General features: G+C 38.1%; 1 protein-coding gene across 1 annotated transcript; it reads left to right on the top strand.

Moving 5' to 3' along the window:
* The first annotated feature begins 9,580 nt into the window (after nt 1-9,580).
* LOC110298799 (olfactory receptor 470) lies at nt 9,581-10,525 on the top strand. The gene has a single exon (XM_021168268.1). It carries the CDS (start codon nt 9,581-9,583, stop codon nt 10,523-10,525), a length of 945 nt encoding a protein of 314 aa, XP_021023927.1.
* The last annotated feature ends 339 nt before the right edge of the window (nt 10,526-10,864 follow it).

Genomic DNA, 10,864 nt, shown 5'->3' with positions numbered 1-10,864 from the left:
TGCCATCTCAGCAGGCTCCATCATCGTCATCACCCTGTTCGTAATCATTATTTCCTATGTCTACATCCTTCACTCCATCCTCAGGATGCGCTCTACTGAGGGCAGGCATAAGGCCTTCTCCACCTGCACCTCCCACCTCACTGCAGTCACCTTGTTTTATGGGACAGTTACATTTGTTTATGTCATACCAAAGTCAAGCCACTCTCCCAACCAAATTAAAGTGGTGTCTGTGTTTTACACAGTGGTGATCCCCATGCTGAATCCCTTGATCTACAGTCTGAGGAACAAGGAGGTAAAAGAGGCCATGAGGAAATTGATGGAGAGAACACATTCCTCATTTTGAGTGAAATTCAATATGAATCCAGAAATTATTAAGCAATCTTTTGGAGAACATATGTGGTAAATATATACTTACTATATAATGCTCATTACCCTCATATGTATGTGTTGTCCTTATCTATGCAAATCCACATATGTGTACAGATGAATGTGCAAATGTGTGCACATATAGCTAGAAGACAGAGAATAATCGCTATTGTCGTTTCTCAGTGTATCATCCTTCTTGATTTTTTTGACACACTCTCTGTGGCTTAAAACTTGCCAACTAGGCTAGGCTGATTGACCTTTGAGTCTTTCTTTCTGTATCTCCCTCTGTAATTACAAACATGCACTATCCTGTCTAAATTTATATGGACTCTAGTGATCCAACTCAGATGATTGTACGATAAGAACTGTATTAACTGAGCTACCTCTCTATCCGTATTAGTTTAACCTTATGTTCACATACATTCTATGTGCTACTAATATCTGTAATTTATCACTGTCTAATTAACACACAATAAAATATGTAATTTTTCACATGTCTTCTAGGGTTCAAATTAAATGTGTTCATTTTGGGATTAGTGTACTTTTTCCTCCCATCCACAAATATTTACTGGACTCTGATTTCAGAGAGCAGGAAAGGTTAGATACTGGCAAACCCAAAAATATAGGTGGAAGAATATAGGTGGCAGGTTTAGATTGGAAAGAAACATGTATAAATATAGCCTAACTCTCAAAAGCCCACAGAGGATATCATCAACTCAAGGTCACTTTAGAGCTTACTACCACTGAGCCTGGAGCTTGAAGGGGGATCAGAATCTGCTGCTCATTGCCATTGAGCCTGATAACACTGATGTTTCAATAGTACTCTGGGCTACCCACAGCTGCACAGCTGCATAAGGATAATTAAGACATAAGAGATCTTGAAAGCATGAAAACATGTCTCCTGAATATTCCAATCTCGATACTGTGATGGCCTAACAAATCCCCAAATCATGTGGAAGACAATCCTAGCTATGATATTAGCCACCCCAGGGGCTTATTATTTGGGAGTGTGGGAGAACCTGTCCAGTCTATATACTAGAAATCTGTTTGTGGCCAGCAGAGGTCTCTGGTACCAAAGAAAGTTAGCAAAATGAAGACAGCTTGGTAGGAACTCAGACACCTATTCAAGGCAGCCTCTGGAGCTCATAAACAGTAGGAAAGTCAAGAGCCTAGAATCAGCCACCAGGCACTTCACAAACATTTTCCAGCATTTGAGAACTAAAAAATCTGCAGAAACACTGCATCCTGTAGTGGGGTCAGTCTGATGTTGCTTGTATCCTAATGCTAAAACTGGTTCCTCAAGATGTGGTTGTCCCCAGTGAACAGATGCTCACATAGTCAAGTGATACCTTGTGAATCTTCTCCCCAATTTAACTGGTCAATAAAAGTCTAGAGCCTGTGATTGGACAGTGGAGGAAGTAAGGCAGGACTGGAGTTCGAGAGGAAGTTGCAGGTTGAGAGAGAAAGGAGGATGGACAGAGAGGAGAAAGCCTCCATGGACCATAACTATGTGGCCAGGAGAAAGAGTAACATGGGGCTTTATAGCTGGGGAATGAGTTAGAATAGCCCTAAGTCTGCCCAGTCTAGGCATTTTGCTTATAAATAAAATAGCTGGACTTCATGTCTTTTGAGCAGGCTTATTAGAACACCAATTCTAATTTTCCTCATTTTTAATTTATTTTTATTTATGTGAGCACCTGTGTAAATGCACTCACATATGCAGGTAGCTGCAGAGGCCAGAAATGGTTATTTGGATCTCTTGGAGTTACAGTTATAGGCAATTGTGGTCTGCCCTCTGGGTACCAGGAATGAAACTTGGGTCCTCTGCCAGAGCAGCNTGAGCTTCTTAGGTTTATTACTCCTTTTTGCTTCTTACCACTCTTTTAGCAGCATTTATACTTCATTTNGTTTTTGAACTTTATATTTTTGTGCCATTTCTTCTCATAGAGTTAATTTGTAGTAGGTTTTTTAAGATTGCAGAATATATTTTCTTTCCTGGTTTTTTTTGTTTTGTTTCGTTTTGTTTGCCACTGTTTCCTTTCTTCCCTTATCACAACTTTTTGTCCTATTTTGACGTTACTTTGTTTTCTTTTAAATGCATCTTTTTATTTCTTTTATTTATACTCTTGCCGTAGACCCTCTGGGTCCCGTGCCTACGTAAAACGGTTCTCTAGAGTAGATGGGCAAAGCTTTAGGACGGAGTGACAGACAGACAAACACACAAGAGAGGTGTTGAATCTGAATGTAATTTTCTGGTCGAGCTTAGACTAATTATATTACAGCGAATATCATAAATTGTAAAACATAACAGATACGGTACATTGAAGTTTCCCAGGTGCAAGAGGAGTGACTACAAAAAGAATTTGCAGGAACCAGATAAATGTTTAGGTTAGAGATAAGTATCCCTCCAGATGCAAGAGGAGTGACTTCAAAAGGACTATGTTTACTTAGAGATAAGCACCTGTTTTGGATTCTCACTTTAGCGTTAATTGGGCTGGGGGGGGTATAAACTCTTGCCTAGCTTCAGGAATAAAGTAGTGTCATGAACCTTGGAATTTTTAGGCCTTGTTAATTCTTATCTATGTTTGGAGAATTTCCATTTTCAGTATAGTATATTAATTTGCCCATGGCATGGAATGTAGTCTGTAATAAGAATTTTTATCTCAGTGAGAATTTTAGACTCTTTCTGTAGACAACTGAATTTATGGCTAGTGCTTAATTGTTTTATGGTAGAGCTAAATTAGTTACTGAATAGGTTAAACTCCTTGCTGCTATCTGGAATCTAAGAACACTGGAAAAAGGCTTTAGCTATGTAGCTATGTTAGAATACAATCTTAAAAGGCATTACATTAAGGAAATACTAAATAGAGTGCACGTGAATCTATACACTAGGCTAATGCGGGGAGTGGAGAATGGATATTATAGTTTATAAGGATTATGGGAGAAAAATGCCAGACCCTAGGAAGAAAGTTTCTTTGAAACCCATTGCTTCATCGGTCAGCTTCCCAGCTTTCGCTATGTCAAACTGACTCAACTAAAGTACGTGGCATACTCTTACTTTTCTCTATGAGTTCTGAGGGTTTTTTCATTATTGGGAATTTTTTTTCTTTTTCTTTTAACTAATATCTTGCTCTTTTCTCCTTTATTGAAGTTTCCATTTTTCTTTCTTTGCTTAACACTATTCCCTCTCTATTTCCCCACTTTCCCAGACCCCTTCATCTATCTCCTTCATTTATTACTTCTCTACTTGCATTAAATAATTTTTAACTTCATAGCATGCTTTACAGTGGTTTGTCATTTTCTATTTTATGGTGATTGGTGCTGACTTAGCAGGTTGTATCCATTTTAGGTGTATTTCTGTCTTGAAAGGTATGATGTTACTGTTTCGGGGTTTATTTTCTTCTCTCAAAGTGCTATTGAGCATGGATCCTTTAACAGTATACCACTCAGAAAGAAGATCCTCTCAAAACTTTTTAAATCATAAGATGCACAAATTGTAGCACAGGAACACAAGAGACAGGGATCAGCAAGGTAGCATGATTGCTCTAAGAGAGCTTATCTCTTCAACCACTACACTTGAAGATACTAAAATATATAAAATGCTAAAGAATTTTAAAAGCTTACTGGGGCCTAGAGTGGCAGCGCTCGCCTTTAATCCCAGCACTTGGGAGACAGAGGCAAGCGAATTTCTGAGTTCGAGGCCAGCCTGGTCTACAGAGTGAGTTCCAGGACAGCCAGTGCTACACAGACAAACCCTGTCTCAAAAAAAATTTTTTTTAATTTAAAAAAAAAAAGTTTACTGGGTTAAAAAAAATGATTAATGACTTAGATAGAGGAGTATGCAAATAAGCAGATGAATCCAGTCCCAGATCTTGAGAGAAATCTGAGTAACAGAAGAAAAATGAATGAGAACATGACAACACCGGCAGTGTAGATGAAAAAGGTACCGACCTGACAGAAAATTTCAACAAAGCTGATCTTCATGACCTGTGCTACTACTGAAGACCATGCGGATGTCTGCGGTCTGTGCTGCAGCCTGAAGCCATGTTGTTTACGGGCTGTCCTGCTACTGGGGTCTATAATGATCTGAGTGGCCTGCACTGCTACCTAAGGCCATGGTGATGTCCATGTTGCCACAGAAAGAAATGTCTGAGTCCTTGATCCTACAGCGTCTGGGTCTATGTTGATGTCCATGGTTCCTGTTGCCACCAAATATCAAGTGGATGTCTGTGGTTTATGCTGCAGCTGCAGTCCAAGTTGATGTCCCTGATCCCAGCTGAATTAGAGGGCTTATCCATGGCCTGGACCTACTGTGACTGAGAGCCCTGTTCATTGTCTGTGCTCACACCAGAAACCATGTGGAAGCCCATCGTCCATGCTCCCATGATCTGTGCTGAGCAAATAAGCTACCTTCCCAGTGACATCGATGATGATAGGTGCATAATTGAGAAAAAGAAACATGGAAGATTTCATTGGCAATGCCTACCTCTACCCCAACCTCCACCTAAAAACAGTAACAGCCTCGACAGGATATTAAACAACTCTTAAAAACTGTGATAGGATGCTGGGGTGTCACCCTCCACAGTAGATTACTTCAAACAGGGATGCAGGAGAGAAAAGACTCAGCTCCATCTAGAGAGCAAGTCAGTGAGTAACACAAATTGGACATTTTTTCCTTGTTTGTTTGTTTCCTGGGGGAACAAGGATGAGTGGAGGACAGGGGAGAACTAGGAAGAGACTATGATCAGGGTGAATAATGTGAAATCCCCAAAGAATCCATAAAAATATTATGTTAAGAAATAAAAGAAAAAAAAAGAAGAAAAGCAGAAATGCTGGAAATGAGAAGGCCAGTGAATCAAAGATTTGTCAGGAAGCACCACAAATAAACTCGATGTAGCAGAGGAAAGAGTATCAAGAATGTAGGACAGCAAAATGTGATTTTCAGACAGCAACAAGGAAAACATTAATGTGACCACAAGAACTATAGCATACACTCAAAACAATGAAACTATAATCCATGGGTTAGAAGAAGATGATGAGATAAATAAAGAACAAAAATCCAGAGGATCAATTCAGTAAAATTATAACAGTAAATTCTCCCAGAATCTAGACAGAAAAAGTGACATTTAAGCACAGGAGAGATTTAGAACTCCAAATAGTCATATACATAGACCAGAGTTTTCCCACAACATACTACACTACAAGATGTCAAAATACACAGGAAAAAATATATATATATATATATTATATACTCTAAGGAACAGACATGAACTCAAGAACAAAGGCAAACATGTCATACTAGGCCCAGAGCCTTCATCAGCAACCCTGGAAGCCAGGAAAATGTTGAGTGACATAGTTCAAGCCCTAAAGCAAGTAACTGTGAGCCATGGTGGCTATATCCAGGAAAACTTCCTCTTAATGTTTGTGGCAGAATAAGGAAGTTTGAAGGCAAGCATAGGCTAAGGCGGTTTATATTTACACATAATAATACACATATATAAATTCTACCATCTTGCACTGCTGGAAAATATTTCTATCACGTCCCCATTTCTTTTAAAAAGTAAAATGCAATCATTTACCCTGGCCAGAGTTTCTGCATGGCTTGCCATAACCTCATTTTTAATTTATTGAAGTTCCTGGGATCTTTGCATTTGCTTTTTCTGTCTGTCAGGCTTTTCTCCCCTGTTTGCATCAATGGGTCCTCTGCCATTCTCACTCAGATATCACCTGCTATGTTTGGATTTCTCTCACTAGGCTGCCTAACCAAGCACTAATCACCCTCTAGCTGCCATGTGAATCTATTGGTTTGCTTGTTCCTGCCACACTATGCTTACCATGCTCTGGGTTGGTTGGTTTGGTTTTTTTTAATACTTATTTTAATTTTATATATGTATATGTCTGTGTCTGTATGTATATTCAAATATGTGCTGGCTAGATTTAAGTCAACTTGACACAAACTATAGTCATTTGAGAGGAAGGAACCTCAGTTACAAAATTGCCTGCATAAGATATGGCTGTAGGCAAGTCTGTAGAACATTTTCTTAATCAGTGATTGATGGAAGGGACCAGCCCCTTGTGGGTGGTGCCACCCCTGACCTAGTGGTCCTGGGTTCTATAAGAAAGCAGGATGAGCAAGCCATGGGGAGGGAGACAGTAAGCAGTACCCATTCATGGCCTCTACATAAGTTCCTACCTCCAGGTTCCTGCCCTGTTGAAGTTCTTAAACTAACTTTATTCAATGATAGACTACAATGTGGAAATGTAAGTCCAATAAGCCCTTCCTCCACAACTTGCTTTTTGGTCATGTGTTTCATCACAGCAATAGAAACCCTAACTAAGATAACATGTGTGTGGATGGGTTCCTACAGAGGTCAGAAAAATCGTCATAGGAAACCCTGGAGCTGGAGTTAAAGACACCTATGAGCTGCCTGAAGTGGGTGCTGCAACTGAATTCCATTCTGCTGCAAGAGGAACATGGATCTAACCTGCTGTCCATCTCTTCATCCTGGCATGTTCTGTGTTTATAACGTTGGTTATTCCCTACTCCCTTTTTCTCTGAAATGTAAAATTCATTGAAAGTACTTTATTCATTAATTTACTTTCAGTGTTTAATGTAAATGGAAAAAAGTGTATTTTCCACCTTTGGCTATAAAAAATTATGTGTGTGTTTTAAATGTTATTTCCATCCCTGTATTTCTAAAAAATCAAAAGAGCTAGGTGGCATTGGTGGATTTCTTTTATCCCAGCACTCAGGAGGCAGAGGCAGGCAGATCACTGTGAATTTGAGTTAAGTCAGGGATGTTGCACAGAGAAACCCTGTCTTGAAAAACCAGAAAGAAAAGAGTGAAATGCCCTTTATTTATCAAAAAACATTTATTTATAAAATGAAGAGTTGTTATATACTTATATTTTCAATTTTTCATTTTTTAATTAATAAATTTTATTATTTGACTCTTTCAAACATGCACAATGCATATAATAAATTCCCTCCCCATAATCCATTCTTTTCACACCTTGTCCAGCCATCATTCTTCCAAACAAATCTCATTCTCATATTTACAGGTATTTGCCTTGTTTTTCTCTAGGGATATCTGTGTGACCCTGAGTTTGGAACCAAACAATCATCTGAGCCTGGTGGGCTAAACTGAAATAACAAAGTAAACTTAGGACCAATATTTAGGTGTGGGACATGTATTTTATTCACTGTAATAATTAAGTAAAGATACATCATTGTTTACTTCAAAGTAGGCATTTCAGGATGGACAGAATCCTTGAAAATTAAGTGTGGTATGAATTAAACTACTCAATATTCACCTGAGACTGATCCTTTTCCCTGCTGGATTTGAATTCACTTTTGAATGTCTGACATCTTCAGAGACTAAGCCTCAGTCAAACTTTATAAAAGGTGGCATAGCATTCATGTAATAATAATAACTGTAAGATAAATGGATTCTTTTGTTCAACAGGTATGATTTAAGCTTTTATAAATAAGCATTATTTCCATTTACCACTGAAGAGGACTATTCCTTCAAATGGTTTGTGCATTTAAAGCCATCCTTTAGCTATAGTACAGATATAACAATAAGTGAGGTAACAAAATAACTTTAGCTGTAGTAAATTAAATTTTCATTGTAAAGATCACATGGACAAACAAGCATGACCAGTTTTACTACCTCTAAGTCCAAAATCTATTTGGTCTCTAATTATGTTAATTTAGCACTCTGCCATAAAGTCTAAAAGAGTGAATGATTTTAAACATGTGGAATTTACAGAGGCCAGAAGAGTAGTCATAGGATCCCCTAATAATAAGTTTCTCTTAGAACAATTTGCTTCATTTATTGATTGTATGGATGCTCCAGCATCCCAGACAAGAAACACTTTGGGCAAAAAGAGGAAATAAAGACAAATTATGTCAGGGTGGGACAGAGCAGGGGCTTGGCACGGATGAGATTCAACCTGCCTGGTTGAATCAGTAAGTGAGCCTGAGTATATTTTTATTTTATGTGTATATTTGGGTGTGCATGTATGTGTGACAAGGTGAGTTCCTGGTGCCCAAGGAGTCCAAAGTGGTAACTTGAACTCCTATAACTGGAGGCACAGACAGTGCTGAGCTCTCCAAATGTGGATGCTGAGAAGTAAACCTAGATCCTCTGCAAAAACAGCAGTATTCGCAACCACTTAGCCATCTCTCCAGCAACACTTTAAACTTTATAGGCTGGAAGTTTTATCATCTGCATACTACGTTAAAAATCAAATTATATTCCAACGTACTTCAAGTAAAACAAAATTGCAGAAGAAAAGGATTTGACATGGTTGAGTAAAGCTTAATCGTTATACTTGAAACAGTAGTCATATGATATTCCAAATTACTTCAGAAAGCTATGGCATTGAATATTAAAAATATTAAAATATTTTTTAAGTTGTAAATAGTGACCTTATTTGTAACTTTAACTTCCCTTTCTAGGTCACCCTGGTTCTATGAAAGATATCTGACTTCTCAGTTTAAATTATGTTCTAAAACATGTTCTCCCTTTACCAATAGACATTGTGAGCTAGGCAACACAGGAGGCAACTTGCTGGTGCACAGAAGGCTGAATGGTTAACCAGCTGATCCTGTTTACTCTTTGTGACTATTGTTTACTTGACTGGAATGATGGTTTCATCTGCAATACAATTCCAAAATGAATGAAATGAGTTCAAGACTGCCTGAATCTGGTATCCCGATCCACTTCCTGTGTAAACTAATGTAAGTAATTTAACATTTTCAAGCTCAGTTTCCTTGACAATAAAATAGAATAAATAAAAGTATGTAATATTATCTTCTGGGAACTAAATATCTCTATATATGAAACTTAATTTCTGGTCTGAAAATTTATTAAGCATGCAGGAAATGTTACTACTTCCTCTAATCTTTACCATATAACCCTACTTTTAGATGTTGTAACCACTTTGTTCTACTTATGAGTCCATTTAAAATCCTTGTCTTTAAGGCCCTTTGAGCACATTTAATAACATTTAATTACATACAATGATATACAAAATTATATATACACTATATACAATTGGATATTATATATAATTATTATATATTATATGTGTATATAAAATATTTGATAGTATCCATATATGAGTTAATGAGAATGGTGCTACATATTTATAAATCTCTTCCTGTACTCTCTCCATCACAGCCTTAATCTATCAGCACCTACAACTCATGGCTTTCTTGGAGGATGGGAACCACACTACAGTGACAGAGTTCATTTTAGTGGGTTTAACAGATGACCCAGTCCTTAAAGTCGTCCTCTTCAGCATCATTCTGTGCATCTACCTGGTGACTGTGTCTGGCAACCTCAGCACCATCCTTCTCATCAGAGTCTCTTCCCAGCTCCATCACCCCATGTACTTTTTTCTCAGCCACTTGGCTTCTGTTGATGTAGGCTACTCATCTACTGTCACACCCAANATGCTTGCCAACTTCCTGGTGGAGANAAGCACAATCTCCTANCTTGGGTGTACCATCCAGCTTTTCTCAGGTGCTTTTTTTGGGACACTTGAGTGCTTCCTTCTGGCCACAATGGCTTATGATCGTTTTATAGCAATCTGCAACCCACTGCTTTATTCCACCAAAATGTCCACACAAGTCTGTATCCAGTTGATTGTAGGATCTTACATTGGTGGGTTTCTTAATGCTTCCTCCTTTCTTCTCTCCTTCTTTCCTCTTCTCTTCTGTGGACCAAATAGAGTCAATCACTATTCCTGTGATTTGACTCCTTTGATAGAGCTATCCTGTTCAGGTAGCAATGTCCCCATAGTTCCTGCCTCATTTTGTTCTGCCTTTGTCATTATAGTCACAGTGTCTGTCATAGCCATCTCCTACACCTACATCCTCATCACCATCCTGAAGATGCACTCCACTGAGGGCCGACAGAAGGCCTTCTCCACCTGCACCTCCCACCTCACTGCAGTTACTCTCTATTATGGAACTGTCACATTCATTTATGTGATGCCCAAGTCCAGCTACTCCACGGACCAGAACAAGGTGGTATCTGTATTCTACACAGTGGTAATTCCAATGTTAAACCCCATCATCTACAGCCTCAGGAACAATGAGATTAAGGGTGCTCTGAAGAGACAGCTTGCTAGGAAAATATTCTCTTAAGTGATGTTTGTTATACTATAGGATGTGGTATAGTAATAACCTTCTACAGCAAACACAATAAAAAAAAAAAAAAAGAAGCAAATGCCTGTGGCTGAAGTATATGTTCTGATATATAATTAGCCACTTGGAAGCTTTTTAGCAACTACAGAGGGTAGATGCTCAGATATTTATTAAGTAATAAATCATCTTTTCATAATAAGTTATATTTAATATATTTAAATAATAATTAATAAAATAATTATTTTTGTAAAAAGTAATTCCCTGAAAATTATTTCTGCTCGCAGTCATTTGTAGTCAAAAATAGTCATCTGCTATAAATTACAATTATAGAACATGTAA

Source organism: Mus caroli, chromosome 7 (genome assembly GCF_900094665.2).
Source record: "Mus caroli chromosome 7, CAROLI_EIJ_v1.1, whole genome shotgun sequence".
Taxonomy (NCBI): domain Eukaryota; kingdom Metazoa; phylum Chordata; class Mammalia; order Rodentia; family Muridae; genus Mus; species Mus caroli.
The sequence above is the reverse complement of the archived record's forward strand: the minus strand, read 5'-3'. Positions and strand labels throughout refer to the sequence as shown.